Here is a 16,204-nt window from a genome sequence, read left to right as displayed (position 1 = left end):
TACCCAACAAAGGATGCTGCGTGATCTAGCTTTGAAAGATTAGTAGCCACTAGTGTCCTGCTGATGTGGCTTTCGAGGGCCCAAGGATGGAGAAGATGCAGACAGGAGAACGTTCACTGTCCTTCCAGCCCGTCCAGCACTGCGCTGAGAGCCAGGGACGGCATGGAAGGCCTCCAGCCTGTCCAGCACTGCAAATGCTATGCCTCCTAGCACAGGCTCCCAGGCCTCCCAGGCTCCTTTTTCATCTCTGGATCTAAATGGCTCCTGACCAAGGACTCTGTAGCCTTAAGGCGTCAGAATTCGCCAGGCTGTGGTGGCGCACACCTTTAATCCCAGCACTTGGGATCAGAGGCAGGTGGATCACTGTGAGTTCAAGGCCAGCCTAGTCTACAAAGTGAGTCCAGGACAGTCAAGGCTACACAGAGAAACCTTGTCTCGAAAAACCAAAACCAAAAACAACAACAAAAAAGGCTCCAGAATTCAAAGCTACTGGTTCTAATTCCATCAAAGTCAATTGTTTATTAATAAAGTTTCTGTTAGCTTTTTCCTGGCTAAATACTTAACCTACTCTGAAAGGCTGGAAAAGGTAACCGCTTCCTCAAAGTGCTTCGTGTTTGTGAGGCCTTCTGGTCTGCTCCCTGCTCCATCCTGGAGACTGTCACTCCCAGAGAGGCAAGTGCCATGTGAAGATGTGCAAGACCGGTCACAGGAAGCCTGTATCTGTGCTGCCACTCACAGGAGAACTTCCTGGCCTCCAGTCTTAGCAGCTCTGCCCCTCAGCCTTCGGCAGGCTACCTTCACGACTGCTAGACTTACAGAGGTTAAGGAAGTAGCCTCCTGGGCCTATAGATTAGCTGGGTGGCTAAGAGCACTTGCTGCTTTTGCAGGGGACCTGGGTTCAATGCGCAGCACCCACATGGTGCTTCAGAACCATGACTTCTCTTCTGACTGCTGTGGCACCAGGCATACACATGGTGCACATGTGTGGACACAGACAAAACACTCATATACGCATGAAACATGTATATATACACACTAAATATATAAAAGAAAATATACATAAACATTTTATAGCTTTAATTGGCAACATATCATACAGAAACCGTTTCTCTGAGGGAAATGACAAATGCACATTTATACACCACAGTGAAGGAGCATCAGTGTGCAGATGGGAACTGACAACAACATTTGCATGTGTGGACAGACGCATGCCTGTTAACCACTTCTATAGTACTTCGGAGAAAAAAATGTCTGTAGCCCAGAAGTCCAGGCTGCCCAGACAGGTACTGTGGTGGCCACTCCAGGCCGTTCACTCAGAGTGCACATGCCCCGAGGAGGAGACAGTGCAAGCCTGGAGTAGTCCCAGAGGTTTTGTGTACTGAAAATATAATTTTAATAATTGAAATCTGGCTGGGTGTGGTGGTGCATGCCTTTAATTCCAGCACTTAGGAGGCAGAGGCAGGCAGATCACTGTGAGTTCGAGGCCAGCCTGGTCTACAAAGTGAGTCTAGGATAGCCAAGGCTATACAGAGAAACCCTGTCTGGAAAAACAAAACAAAAAATTCCATTATAGCCAAATTTGGTGGCTCATGATTAAATTCCCAGGAGGCCTAAACAACTTTGAGGTCATTCTGGGATACATAGCAAATTCTAGGCTAGCCTGAATGTAAGGCCCTGTCTCCAGAAAACAAAATAAACCCAACAAAAAGAGATATTGCATGTATTTCAGTGACCCCTTGTGTCTCCAACAAATTTCACATCCTAAATCACATCCTACATTTGCCAGCTGGGGTGGCTACAAGTCTGTAATGCCTGCATTTGGAGGTGGAGGCAGGAAGATCCAGAGTTCAAGGTCACCCTTGGCTAGCACGCTCACTGAGGCTGACCTGCGTTATATGAAACTCTGCCTCAATAATCAGACACAACAACCAGAAACTTTTATTTTGAGGTGATTTGTTTATTTTTTTCTCTCTTTCTTTCTCTTCTCTTCTCTTCTCTCTCCTCCCTCCCTCCCTCCCTCCCTCTTTCTTTTTGAGACAAGGTTTCTCTGTAATAGCCCTGGCTGTCCTGGACTCACTTTGTAGACCAGGCTGGCCTTGAACTCACAGCAATCCACCTGCCTCTGCCTCACTGAGTGCTTAGATTACAGGAGTGCACTACCACACTATGAGATCATTTCAAACTAACAGAAAGGCCACAACAACAGAACAGACATCTTCACGGTCCTCAGCTGCTGGTATCTGACGGTGCCTGTTTAGCATTCTCTTGTTGTATTTATGGGTGTGTACTTCCTGAGTCGTTTGAGAATAAGTTTGAGATTTGAGGTCCCATGACGCCACAGATGAGGCCACTCTTTCAGTGCCTGTGACACAGCCCATACGGCTGCTATGCTGCCCTCAAAACTGCCTCTGTCCAACAGTGTAGGGTGTCCCACTAACATCCTGCATGAGGCCAGTATTTGAGCAAGGCACATAGTGCATTTAACTGTCTCTGTGGTCTCCAAAGGCCTGGGAAATGATCGAAGGAGTTGAGGGGTGTGACCTTGTGAGCTCACCCAAGCTAGACAGGCGGTGTCCCTGTCCCCACCTGCACCTCCCTCATGCCTCTGCTGTGCTCACTATGAGTGAACTTCTGCCACCGCTTAGTTCTTGCTGAGTTTTAAGACTCAGCACAAAAAGAAAGAAAGAAAGAAAGAAAGAAAGAAAGAAAGAAAGAAAGAAAGAAAGAAAACAAGACTCAGCAGAGTCCAGGAGAGCTCGGGGTAGTGACTGTGCTGAACTGCAAGGACCCACAAGCCAATCTGAGGTCCTGACCAGTATTAGCTGAGGACAGTGTGGGGACATCTGACAGAAGAGGCGAACTTCATGATGCCATCACCCTTCTAAAATGTTGCAATCTGATTCGTTTAATTGGGCAATTTACCCACCCCGTAAATGTCTCCCTTCTTCTACTGGAGTGGCTTCATGTGGTTTAAATTAAGGTACAACCGGGCCACTTCCCAGTTAATCCCATTAACACAGATAGCTTGCGTGCAAAAACCAACTTCCTGAGAGTTCCTGGAGCCATAGGGAGGTGTTGAGTTACAGAGTCAGGGTCTGAAAAAGGAAATGGCTTTGATGGATTTTAGAATCTCAAAGTAATTACTTAAACTTGAAATGACTGGTTTTGGCATTCGTTCAAATTGTGTTTCCTGTACACACAGGTCCTAGGAAATAAAAATGAGTCAGTCATGGCCCCTGTTAATGGACAGGAAGGCACTGGCCAGATTTCTGTTTCCAGCAGTACAGCAGGCTAGACACCTGGAAGCCCCTTAGAGCCAAGTGGATACACAAAAATGTTTGTTTTTTCAGACAAATCCTCTTGCTCCGTATCCTGGGCTGGCTGTGGTGGTTCAAATGAGAAAGAAAGGCGCCCGCTGGCTCAGGGATCCTAACGCTTTGGTCCCCAGTGGGTGGAACTGTTTGGGAAGGATTGAGTGTGGCCTTAATGGATGGAGGAAGTGTGTCACTGGAGTTGGGCTTTAAGGTTTCAAAACACTGGCCCCAATCCCCAGTGTCTTTTTGCCAGGTGTTTATGGATCAAAACGCAAGCCCTCAGCTACTGCCCCGATGCTGTATCTGCCACACCGCCTATCGTGATGGTCAGGATTCACCCCCTGCAGCTGTAAGCTCCAAATTCTCTCTTCTGTAAGCTGCCTTGGTCACTTGTGTCTCTTCACAGTAACAGAAAAACAACTAAACACTGGCCTTGTACTTACCCTCCTGCCTCAGCCTGCTGAGCGCTGGGAACCTGCATGTGTGGCTTGAAAATGTTTTTTAAATGCACTGTTAAAACAGCATGATGTTGCTGGGCGGGGGTGGCGCACGCCTTTGATCCCAGCACTTGGGAGGCAGAGGCAGGCAGATCACTGAGTGAGTCCAGGACAGCCAAAAAAACCCAAAACCCAAAACCGGCTGACACTGGGATTAGCACCGAAGTCCTTAATGTCAGCAGCCTAGAACTGCACAGACCCTACCAGACAAATCCAAGGTGGGGCTAGCTTTAAGCTGCCAGTAAGAAATAACAAGATCATATCGAAAGGCAATCTGACGAGCTCCTGACTTCTGCCAAGTAACAGCAAAAGCCGAAAGGCTCAGCCGGTCTTTGCCCAGCCAGAGCTACCACCTCAGAAACATGCGAGATACGCAGCGCGTTTCCACAGGAGTTGAAAGAGTAAGCTGGACTTCCTCAAACAGAACTTCTAGCCAGTGTTTCAGGCAGGAGAAGAAATTCCAGACCGAACTTTTGAGGCGCAGTAAGGGCAGAAACCAAACACATCAGGTATGGGTATGAGTCTAGATGCACACAGACTATCAACCCAAACGACTACAACTGGTCTTCCTATTAGTGGGCAGGTAGAGGGGTGTGTGTGTGTGTGTGTGTGTGTGTGTGTGTGTGTGTGTGTGTGTGTGTGTGTGTGTGTGTGTGTGTGTGTGTGTGTGTGTGTTTCAGGTCTCTCGAGTTACTATTCTATTGCTGTTATCAAATACCATGCATGACCAAGTCAACTTACAGAAGAAAGCATTCAATTAGGGCTGGCTTACAGTTTCAGAGGGTGCCCATCGTGGTGGGCAGCATGGCAGCAGGCAGGCATGGCACTGGAGCAGTAGCTATGAACTCACACCTGACTCAAAAGCTGCAGGCAGAGAGAGACACGTCTGGGCCTGGCATGTGCTTTAGAAAGCTCAAAGCTGGTGGCACACCTCCTCCAAGGCCACGCCTCCTCATCCTTCCTGAACAGGCCACCCACTGGGAACCAGACATTCAGATTCCTCAGCCTGTGGGGACCATTCCCTTCAAACCTCAGGAGGTAGGCGACAGCTGTCACCAGTGAAAGCAGTCTGAGCAACAGCGCGTACAGCAAAAGGGAGTCCTCGGCATTCTCAAGAGCAGTGCCGAGCCTCTGTTTATGTGTTCAACTGCTCACTGAGTCTGTGACACTCACCTTGCTGCTGAGGGAGGAAGCAGAGCTCCTCACTATTGGCTGTTCTCTTAGCTTTGGCTTGGGCAGACACTGCTGAGGATGAGGGAGCTCAGAGTGCAGCACTAACTGCACTTGTCACAGATGGCAGACAGCTTCCTCTCAACCGCATTTTCTCTTTTAAACAAAAGGGGGGGAGGGGCTGAGTGGAGAGATGGGTCAGTGGTTAAGAGCACTGACCAGTAGGAAGGGGACTATCTGGGAAGAGGCATGAGGATCCGTGGGAGGGAAGAGTGAGTGAGGGCGATCGGAGGGGATACAGCCAAAGTGCATCACGTGTGCACAAAACATCATCATGGGCGCTAGAGGCACTGCACGCTCCTGGCTTGGTCATTTAACCCAAAAGCAGCGCCAAGGCTGACCTCCAGGCCACCTGGAGCAAGCCAATAGAAGCTACAGAAGGGATGCAGGCCTTGGAAGCACAGGTGGGCGTGGCCTCGAGTGAGTCAGGTCCCTAGCTAGCTAGCTGAATGTGGTGACACACCCAGTAGTCCCAGCACTAGGGAAGTGGAGGCAAGTTGCTCTGGCTTTTGAGGGCAGCCCCAGCTACATAGGGAGTTCTAGGAATGTCTCCAAAATCCGTCAAAGCCATTTCCTTTTCCAGACCCTGATTCTGTAATCAGCCGGACATGGTGGTGCACACCTCTAATCCCAGGTGGATTACTGTGAGTTTGAGTCCAGGCCTCGAACTCACAGCGATCCACCTGCCTCTGCCTCCTGAGTGCTGGGACTAAAGGCGTGCACCACCACGCCCAGCTCAACCCAGGATTTTTAATGAAGGAAAACAACACCCCTAACTTTCTGAACAAAATCAGGTAATACCAAATGTAAGGCAAAGAAGCAGGGACCGGGACTAATTTTCTCATCCCCTTTGGCAGCACCAGGAAGTCTGGGGTAACAGTAATCTACTGCCTATGAATTAAAAACTTGATAGTATAGTTAGGGCTACACAGAGAAGCCCTGTCTTGAAAAACAAAACAGAAACTCAGAGCAGTGGTTCTCAGCCTGTGGGTCGTGACCCCTTCACAGGTCAACCAGGAACAAATTTTATGGTTGGGGGTGACCACAGCATGAGAAACTGTATTAAAGGGCCCGCAGCATCAGGGAGGTTGGGCACGCCTGCCCTACAGGCTATTCCAATTCACACTAGGCCATTTCTTTTGCTCCTGCCATTCTGTGTAACTGTGCTGCCTTCCTGAGCTACTCCTACAATTTCAAGAGTCCTGCATGCCGGGTGCCTCAGGCGAGCAGGCCCAGACTTGGCATCCCGATGCCGAAAGATGAACAGACAGTAAGGTAAGGCAGGGATGCAGGCTCAGCTCTACTCGCGCTGGGAAGGAGCCAAATGTCGTTCCCCGGGCAGGACCTTGGCTATCAGGCCTCCTGAACGCTTGAATCTCACTTAAGTTTATCACTCCCTGGGTTTAGTTTAAAGCAGGCGGGGATGGAGCGATGGCTCAGCGCCGCCGCCGGCCTGTGTTTGATTCCCAGCACCCACATGGTCCACAACTAGGTTCTAACTCCACTTCCAAGGGACTCAATGCCCTCTTCTGACCAGGCACCAGGCACACAAGGTGCAGACATCCATGTTGACAAACACTCATACACATGAAAAACAAAAACAAACAAACAACAACAAAAAAAACAAGCCTGCAAACCAACCACCCCAATAAAGTTATCGATTGCATCATATGGAGAGTATCTTGGACCTATCCCAACTGTGTCCGCGAGTGAATACTGGATACGTAGGAGCAGCTGTCCCAAGAGACGTGTCCCATGGCCTGCTCCAGTATCCAGCTGGGTTGCTGAGCTTTCCTGCATCTTACGGTTGCACCCTTAAATCCACAGGTCAAGGCGCTTGCCTGCGACTTAATTACTGCCCACTGGAACTGAGAAGTAACTCAAACACAAGACTTGTTTGAGGCGATGCTGTGTTTTATGCACAAAGTGGTAAGGAGTTAAGCAGTGTAGGGGGGCAAACAGCAGAAGGATAAAGCTGAGGTGGCCTCAGGTCGCCCTACCTCAAGTTGTCTGCACCAAACCAAAGGGGAAAACACCAGAATCCCTTCAATCTTATAAACGTTCATTACTGGCTTAATTAGGAAAGAGAAACTCACCGACAACTGTGGGTTTTTAAGTAAAGGTGCACCACCTGCGTGCCTTATGGCCATGGAGGTCAGAAGAGGATGTGGGTTCTTGAGCCATGTGGGTGCTGGCAATCAAAACTGAGTTTTCTACAAGAGCAACAAATCTCTTAACCATGGAGCCTTCTCCCCAGCTCTTTTTATCAAGTATTTTAATTCTCATCATCATCTATTAAATTTATTCTTTTGTCGATGTTGGTTTGTTTCTTCCGTATAGGGTTTCTTTGTGTAGCCCTGTCTGCTCTGGAACTCACTCTGTAGACCTGACCGGCCTGGAACTCAGCGTCACAAGTGCTGGGGTTAAAGGCATGTGCCACCCCCGCCCAGCCAGCAAACAGAATTTATGCACACTGTAAGAGAAGTTCTCAAAGGCAATCCGTGGCAGACAGCTACAAAGCACATTGCACACAACACAGGAGCCACACGGACTCCACAGATTCTGTGGAGCGCACTCCAGCATACTCAGATCTCAGCAAAGCACACAGCACCGGATGAAGATCTCGGCCCCGCTAAGTGGGCAGCTAAGGACACGAGCCCTCGATGGGTGGCAGCCTCATAAGCACATAAGGAGACAGGTATGGGTGTGCTCCAATGAGTCTTTATTTATAGACACGCACGCAAATCTGAATTTCATAGGACTTTCATGTATCATGAAATGTGATCTTTAAACCACTTAGAAACACAGAGACCATTCTTAGCGCACAGGCCATACAAAAACAGACGAGGGGCTGGCTCACGAGTAGTCACTTCTGAATATCTCTGCTCTAAATACTTTTTGACACTCATTTGCTGGCGTGGACGTAATGTCCACTTCCTTATTACGTGAGATCATCAGTAATATACAATTTGCTTAAGGCTTTTGTCTAAACTGCTGGTGTATAAATTTTTAAGACAAAAAATTTAAAATGATTTGTGTTAAAATTAAATGCTAAAGAAACAAACCGGCCAAGTTTCATTTATTCCTTGACGCAGCATCTACACAGCGCACACGCAGCAGGACGCGCACCTTGGCTTCACAACAGCACCGGGCTGCACTTCCGGTTATAATACAGCAGGGGCAAGATGGCTGGTAAACGTGCATTTATACACTTCATATAAGGTAAAGGTGGGTACGCTACGACCTGGGGCAGCAACGGCAAGACTCGGACCCGCTGCCTGGACCACTTGTGTCTGACCTATTAAAAATGTACCCAGGCATTAAAAACGGCCAGTTGGGGAATAGGCCATGTATAAAATATGTCATGTAAAATTTACCATTTACCTTTTTAAAAAATAATATTTAGACTTTAAACCTTTGACCAACTTGTCACATGGATTTACATTATGGTAGTAAGAAGCACACTTGCTGTATTCAGCAACTTGGCTAATTATTAATTTTTTTTTTTTGTAAACCATACCTTTTTGTTAAGACAGCCAAATTAAATCTCTTCTTTATACATGTGTTAGGTTACTTCCAGGTCACTTCCCAACCCCAAAAATCAGTCTGACACTTGCTGACATGTTTAATTCAAACCACAATTTGTAGTTTCTAAAACGCTGCTCTGCAGGCCAAGTCTGGTCACAAGGTACACCACGGAGACACAGGCTGCTTCTGCCACCCTTCTTTAAAAATACTCATCTGACCGTCCTGGCCCCGAAAAGGCAGCAGCATCATAAATACACTGGTGGGGGGTTTGCTCGAGCCACTGCCCACAGACTACCTGCTGTAAGCTCTCTCCTTCTTGGACTTCTCCAGGGCTTTGTCCATTGTCTTTTCGTTCTCCCCCCGGCACTTGGGGCAGTACCACTTGCCCTTTGGTTTATGGTTGAGTCCCACGCAGGAGAAGTGGAACCACTCGATGGGGCACTCGTCGTTGTCACAGCCAATCATCTCCCCGTAGGAGACCTGGTTGCACAGACAGTACGTGGGCTCGTTGGGGTCGATGGGAAGCTCTGCCGGAGACGCCTCCCTCTCGGCTTTGGCCTTGGAGCGTTTCTTCTTCTTTGAGGTTTTTGCTTTCTTCTCCTTGGGCGTTCCTGAGGTGATGTCATCGTGGTCGTGATTATTGGATGCGTTCTCTCGGTTCTCGTTGTTTCGCTGCCTCCGGGACCGCTTGTTATTCGGCTTATCTGCCTGCGTGATCGTCTCACTCTTGGACTTGTCCTGGCCTGCCTTGCCGCTGCCACCAGTGCTGTCACTGATCTCCTGGTGTGCTTCGAAGAGCTCCACATGGCTGTCCACCTGCCTGCTGCGGTTCTCCACCAGTTCCACCATCTGGCTCACGATCTGGATCTTCTCGTCGCCCAGCTCCTGGCTGCGGATCAGGGCCCTCTGGATGCAGTGCAGCACCCGCCTCTTCTGGGCGCCGTCCGTCTCGCGCCTGAACTTCTCATAGTAGTCATCCAGTTCCTTCAGGATCTCTGCAAACAAAACAGCGTGCATTACACACCCACGAGGCACACGGCAAACAGACCCAACACCAAGTAAACAAGCCTTTTATACAGCGCTCTAGTTTGTAAGTAAAAAGAAAAAACCTCACAAGGGGCAGAAACAGCAAAGGCCAAGTCTCTCTGTATAAAAATGTTGCCATGTGTAAGCCATGGATTCTGTGCCCTGTAAATCAGGCTGGCCTCGAACTCATAGAGGTCCGCCTGCCTCTGCCTCTGCCTCCTGAGTGCTGGGATTACAGGTGTGCGCCACCACGTCCGGCTCTAATTTTTTAAGACAGTCCTAATGTGTAGCCCTGGCTGTCCTGGAACCTATAGAGACCTGCCTCCCGAGGACTCAGTAGCACCATTTTGACAACTTGACCCTAGTATTAAATTTAAGCCTTCTTGGGAGAGCTGTAAGTCTTGGAAAAATGTTATTACAGTCTAATAGAAAACAAAGAATTCAGCTCAGCACCATCCTGAAATTCCAGGACTCATGATGCTGAGGCAGAAGGAGCACACACGTGAGGCCAGCCTGGGTCACATATTCCCAAAACAGTTTTCCTTTTGCACACACGGTCTCTTGGAGGCTTTGTGGTAATCCAGGCCATAGCTCAAGAAGGCATTCCTGCTTGAGGCAAGTGGTGTTAACACCTCAGTACTTTACAAGTGCTGAAGGCCACTCTTTCCTCCCAGCCCAGCACATAGGATGCAATGCTGCCAAAGCCTTAGATCTCTGTGTGCTCATATCCAAGCACGATGACCGGTGTGGCATGCTGGGAGAGACCCTCTGTGCTGACGTCATACCAGCTGATTAAGGCTGATAAAAGGGAGCTCCGGGAATGGGGAGGCGCCTGTGAAGGCGGCACAGGCAAACCCTAGAAGTCAGGCGACTGCTGTTGTGTAGCTTAAGGACAGAGGCAAAGGACCTCAGGCAAAGAGGTCCAAGAGTACTTCAAGTGCCCGGAAGTAACAATTAAATACACAGGCCATTTTAAAAGTAAAAGTGAAAAGAATTAAACATTCTGCCTCAAGTCTAACTACACACGGAAAATCCCTGGAGTTATTTTCCCCAAACAGTAAATAGTATCAGGCTTTTCTTGAGACTCCTCTGCCATCTCTTCAGGCAACTACAGAAATGTTGGAGCCAGGCCACTTGTGTGGATAGGCAGGCAGGCCAGCAGGCAGAGACCAACTCGACATTCACAGCCCTGCTCTGCTCTCTGCTGGCAGTAAACACAGGAAGCCAGGCCAGCCTGATTTATACATGTCAGCTGGAAAAACAAACAAAAGCAACAACAACAAAAGCCCAGGAGGCAGCAACACAGGCCTGACGCTGAAGTGTCCGGGTGGGTGTAGCTGTGTTCAGGCTCTGGAGGCATTCCAGGACAGACACACAGACACACACTGGCCGGATGAGCAGTCCTGGTCTTTAAAAGTAAGTCACGAGGTAAGTAGACTGAGACTGATCTAACTCACCAAAGACTGCCTAAAATATGCATTTTGGGGCAGAATGGCACATAACTTTAATTCCAGAGGCATAGGCAAGTGGATCTTTAAGAGTTCCAAGGTTAGCTAAGGCTACACAGTGAGACCTTATCAAAAAACAACAAATAAACACACAAAACAAGTTTGTGTTATTTATTTAAGTGGATTCAACCAGTACTCAGGTCTCTCCAGTTTTTGACACCCAGCCTGGGTAACATACTAACCCAGTCAAAGCTGGTCTCAAACTGCTGGCCTTGCCTCCAACTGTGTTCACAGGCTATGTTTCCAAGATATTATTGGTATTTAGTAGAAGACTAATTCTATCCATTGCTAATTTAATACTAGCTCCTTTCAGTCTAAATCCAGGTGAGAAAAATTCCCATTAAAAACTTACCGCAAAGTTATTGTGAAACTTACACAACAGCACAATTTTTAGTTACCCTAAAGTATTCAGTCAATAAAACCACTTAAAACAACAATCAACTACAACACCATTTCCACATTTGGGGAGGCACCGGTCAGCTCTGTTTCGGACAGCAGCTGGGCCATCATAAAATACCAGCGGATAAAGATGGTGAATAAATGAGGCTGCAGTACATCTATTCTGTCAATTACTTAAAAAAATGTTTTTTTAAAAGCCAGGCAGTGATGGTGCACACCATTAATCCCAGCAGGTAGATCTCGGTGACTTTGAGACCAGCCTGGTCTACAGAGTGAGTTTCGGGGCAGCCAAGGCTAAAACAGAAACCCTGGCTCGAAAATTATTTACACACGCACACACACAGAGTTGCGCTTAAGTTCTTAACAAAGCATTGCTTCCGGAAAGGGGTACTTTTAGTAATATATAAAAAATAATTCAGGCAACAAACCCCACTTACAACAGTGAAGCCATAACCCTCCCTCCGGACTCCTCCATACCCAGAGCACTATGAGACTGTAAAAAATCTCGCTGTGCGACAGTAGCTCTGAGCAGACTTATCCTAGAGTCATTCCCGCAAACGAGCTCGCATGGCCACGTCGGCGGGCTCCAGGCGGACGGCACCCGCACACCGGGACCCGCAGTCCCCACACAGGCGCTCCCCGCTCACTCAGGCCTACCGGAGGAGGAGGACGTGGCCGGAGGCGCCCGCGGGGCGCCCGCGCCGAGAAGGCAGTCGCCGGAGCCTCCCGAGGGCCAGCGCCGCCATGGCCCCGCGTGACGCACTCCAGCGCCCCGCCCCGCCCCGAGGCCCAAGCTAATCGGTGACGCTGAGGGTGGAGACCACAAGGGAGGCCAATCCAGGCGCTGGACCCGCGAGAATGTCCCGCCCCGGCAGCGACAGCAGCCAATCCCAGGCCAGAGGACAGCCGGCCCTAAGACATTCAAATCAACTCGCCCTCTGCCTCCGCCCGGCCCTCTTCCACAGAGAGAAAAGCAGGCAGCGGAAACACAGACTGGAGCAAGTCCGAGCAAGTCCCGCCCCATGCTGCCCGCCGTCCAATGACACCGTAGCACACTGGTAAGGACATTCCACGGGGGGTGTTAGGACCAATCACCGGGCCGCAGAGGCGGAACGTTCCGCAATATGTTAATGATTCTCCTATAAACCGAGCTGCGAAGCTGCATCTCGCGTAGAGCGCGCAGGGGCGCTTTCCCCGGCAGCTCCCGGTGTGCGGGGCCGAGCGGCTGCCCTCCACCTCCCCCAACTCTTCCGTTTCCCTGCTGCGCAGTTCTGTAAACAAGAGTAAACTCCGAGCGGCCATCCGCGTCCAAACCAGAGCCCCCTGACCTCGCAGCAAAGTTTCCCCAACAGCTAACAGTTCCCGGCGGGCAGGCAGGCTCCGCCTCTTCGCCACTCGGGGCAGCCCGGGTCTCCGGGAGGACTGCAGGTCCCTCACCTGCCCGGCGCCTACTGAGCCCAGCACAGCCGTGCACCTCGCCGGCTGCGATCCTCCCTTCCACCCTCTTCCTCCGCAAGACACGCCGCGCCGGCGCCCCTCGCAGTCGGCCCGGAGCCGTGTCCAGAGCCAAGGGAGGGCCCAGGCGGGCAGGGCCTGGCGATCGCGCGACCCCGGGTCGGGACTGTCCAGTACTTTTATGTAACACTTGGTTTGAGGACCGGGTGGGAGGCGGCGACTCTCCGGACCCGCACTCAGGTCCGCGCGAGTACGGCCCGCAGCCGTCTCCCTCTCTCTCCCTCCAGCCGGGCGCCCGCACCCCGAGTCCCCGGCGCCCGCATAGCACTCCACCTCGCGCGGCCGCCTGCGCCCCCTCCCCGAGGACGCGGCCGAGCCCCGCGCCCCCTCCCCCGCAGCACCGCCTCATCACTTCACTACAAAGAGCGCTTTGGTCGCGCAGCCTTTCAGCCAGCCGTTCGCGCTCCTTCCTCCTCCATGTCCCAGGGCTCGACACACAAGGACCTCGGCGTATCTGAGGCGCTCCAGACCTTTTGTTCCTAGCCCTCCGAGGACGCTACCGGGCGCTCCGGCTCTAGGAGGACCCGCCAGCCTCGCCGCCGGGACCCAGGGATGGACGCGGCCGCCCCCGCCCATCCATCACCCGCCGTACCTTGGTATTTGGCGTCGATCTCCCGCATCAGCGAGACGTTCCTCTGCAGGTCGAAAGGCAGTGACTCGATAGAGTCCAGGTAATCCTCCACATAGTTCACCAGGTGGATCTGCTCCCCGTTGGCAGGACTCAACATGGTTCACCCCGGAGGTCCCCGGCGACTCGGAGGCTTTCCGCTTCCTCCACCCCCCGCCCCCCTCAAACAGCACTGCAAAATGCAAAGCTCTCGCCCTCCCGCGCCCCCCCGCCGCTCCGGCCGGGCTGGCCGGCGGCTACATCTGGCGCCTGCCGCGCCGCCTCCGGGGCCGCGGGGACCCCGGCGCCTGCAGGCGCGGGCCGCGGCGGCCGAGGCTCTGGCGCACGCCCCGCCGGCCGTGCAGGCCCCCTCCCGGGCGGCGGGCGGCGCGGGGGGCCGTGCGTACGAGCGCGCACACACCCTAAAGAGGGCCGGCCACCGCCGCCCACCCGCCACCAGCGTGGAGAGCGGAGAGAGCGGCGCCGGCAGCGGGAAGGGCGCGCTCCGCCGCCCGCCTCGCCGCACTTGTCCAACGTGGAAAACCCAAATACCAGTTTCAAACACTTGGGAAACATTCAGCCCCGCGCGCACCGCGCATGCGCCCCGCCACCCCCCCTCCCGGAGGCGGCCCCGCCCCCACCGCATTCACGCCCCTCACCGTCCCGGGCCGGGGGGCGGCGGGCCTCGAGGCCGGCCCGCGCGGGGGCGTGGCCTGGCCTGTCACCGTCGCCGGGGGCCAGGGTCGCGGAGGGGACAGCGGCAGGGCGGCCGGGGCAGGGGCGACCGGCGACGCGAAACTTTACTAGGAGTTTGGCACTCGGCGGCGGACCTACTGGGCGGAGCCGTGTGCCGGCCCGGAACGGCGGGGCGGTGGCCTGCTCCTCTAAAGACACGGCGGAGCCGGACGAGCCTCCAGACCGCTGCCATCGAGACACGACTAAACGGAGAAGAGCCACCCTCCTCCGACTTAACTGCATTCCCCCGCCTCCTAGCACCGTATAAATAGGGCCCCGGACAGAACTGGCAACGGCAACAGCCAATCCCCTTGCGGTTCTTACCTCTGCGGCCAATCTGCACGGGAAGGAGGTGTGGTGGGGCCGGCAACGCCTCCCGCGCTCCGAGTACTAGAGAGCTGTCCTCTGCGCGGAGGACCGAGCGGGCGGGTCCGAGGGAGGCGGAAGCGGGCGCGCATGCGCACCTCTCCGGCGGTGGATGCGGACCCGCTCGGCAGGGCATCTACCGAAGCGCGGCGGGACCACCACTCCCAGCATCCTCGGCGGCTCCCCCCTCCCGCGCCTGCGCCTTCCGCCCCCGCCGTCCCTTTGTGTCGCCTCCCGGTGCTGATTTTGGAATGGCCTGGAGACAAAGGGGCCCCTGAGGGGTTGCTCCGTTCGGCTCGGAGATGTACGGAGGGCGGGCTGGCTCTCGGGAGCAGCGCTTCCCCGGTCTTAGCCGCTGCCGCGCCCGAGGCTTGCCCGTGTCCTCGCCACACCGTGAAAGCTGTGGGCGACTCGGCGCGCTCACGCAGGGTCGCTTGGCCTTCGCTTCCCCATCCCGCCTTGCCCCCCAGGACCCCCCGGATTTAGGGCTTTCTGAAAAGCCCGGGCAGAGCGAGTGGTTGCCTAGGCGACGGGTGTCGGCGGTCCCGCCCTCTTCCTGCCTAGGCACCGCCCTGGGGCGGAGCCTGGCCTGCGGTCTCAACGTTCGCGCCTTTGTGTTGCCGGGGTGCTGGTGCTGTCGTCCTGCGATCCCCTCTGAGAGTCCCCGGTCCTCAGTCTTGCTCCGGGGCTGCGGGGCTCGCTGCCGCGTCCTCACGCGCGGAGGGCTGATGAATGACCGCGCTCCGCCTCGCCTGCGATGTCGCCGCGGCGCCAGGTCAGCTCACAGTCTGCAGCCACCTCCGGTTTGCACGGTGTTATATTTCAGCCTCCGGGATTCATCCCTCCAGCAGAACGAGACTCACCCACTGCTTCAGACCTATAAGATGTAGTTTGAAAGGATTTGGAACTGCCCAAGACACAGGGTGATACCCTAACCCTCTGCTCTCGGCACGTGTGAAAGTACTCAGTGCAACCCCGAGACCTCTCCGACATTCCTAACGCAGAGTATCTAAAATAGGACGGGGTGGTGAGAACGCAGCAAGAGACATTGGATTCAGTTGTTTTTCCGAGTTACCGTTCAGATTGGGACATCGCTGTGGGCTGCACGGTGAAGAACCAGGCGTGCGTTTCAGCAGGAGAAAGTTAGCTCGGCTGTCTGGGGCTGGTTTTCACCCGACTGCTTTCAGCCCTAGCCAAAACCAGAAGAACGAAGTGTCACTTAATTGCCGGAAGAAAGCAATTGCACAAAAGACTATCAATATGACTTGAGAACACGATGTGTAATAAAGTGTGCAAACGGGTACAGAACTGAATATGAAAAGTAGCCTTTTCCTCAGAGGTCATATAAGCAGTCTGAAGGCACAATAGCAATTAGGAGACATCTAATTTAATCTCAGCGTTCGTTGGACCATGAATTAACATTTGTCTAGATTTAATAAAGATTAGGAATAGTTGACCCTTTACAAAGATAGGCAAGCT

At 52.8% G+C, this 16,204-nt stretch overlaps 1 protein-coding gene across 4 annotated transcripts; it reads right to left on the bottom strand.

Annotated features, from left to right (window-relative positions):
* Window positions 1-7,742: 7,742 nt before the first annotated feature.
* ING1 (inhibitor of growth family member 1) lies at window positions 7,743-14,861 on the bottom strand (the record flags this gene model as incomplete). 4 transcript variants are annotated; one of them, XM_084759273.1, is made up of 2 exons in its annotated part: window positions 7,743-9,564; window positions 14,684-14,861. In XM_084759273.1, the coding sequence occupies 2 exons, from the start codon at window positions 14,859-14,861 to the stop codon at window positions 8,861-8,863; spliced, it is 882 nt and encodes a 293-aa protein (XP_084615399.1). In that variant the 3' UTR covers window positions 7,743-8,860. The 4 variants fall into 4 exon arrangements, with proteins under 4 accessions (XP_084615399.1, XP_084615401.1, XP_084615400.1 ...); XM_084759275.1 differs by lacking the exon at window positions 14,684-14,861 and adding an exon at window positions 14,459-14,602; XM_084759274.1 differs by lacking the exon at window positions 14,684-14,861 and adding an exon at window positions 13,610-14,213.
* Window positions 14,862-16,204: the final 1,343 nt, after the last annotated feature.

This window comes from Acomys minous (genome assembly GCF_964271855.1).
Source record: "Acomys minous genome assembly, chromosome: 15".
Taxonomy (NCBI): Eukaryota; Metazoa; Chordata; class Mammalia; order Rodentia; family Muridae; genus Acomys; species Acomys minous.
This window is presented reverse-complemented; position numbering and strand designations above follow the sequence as displayed.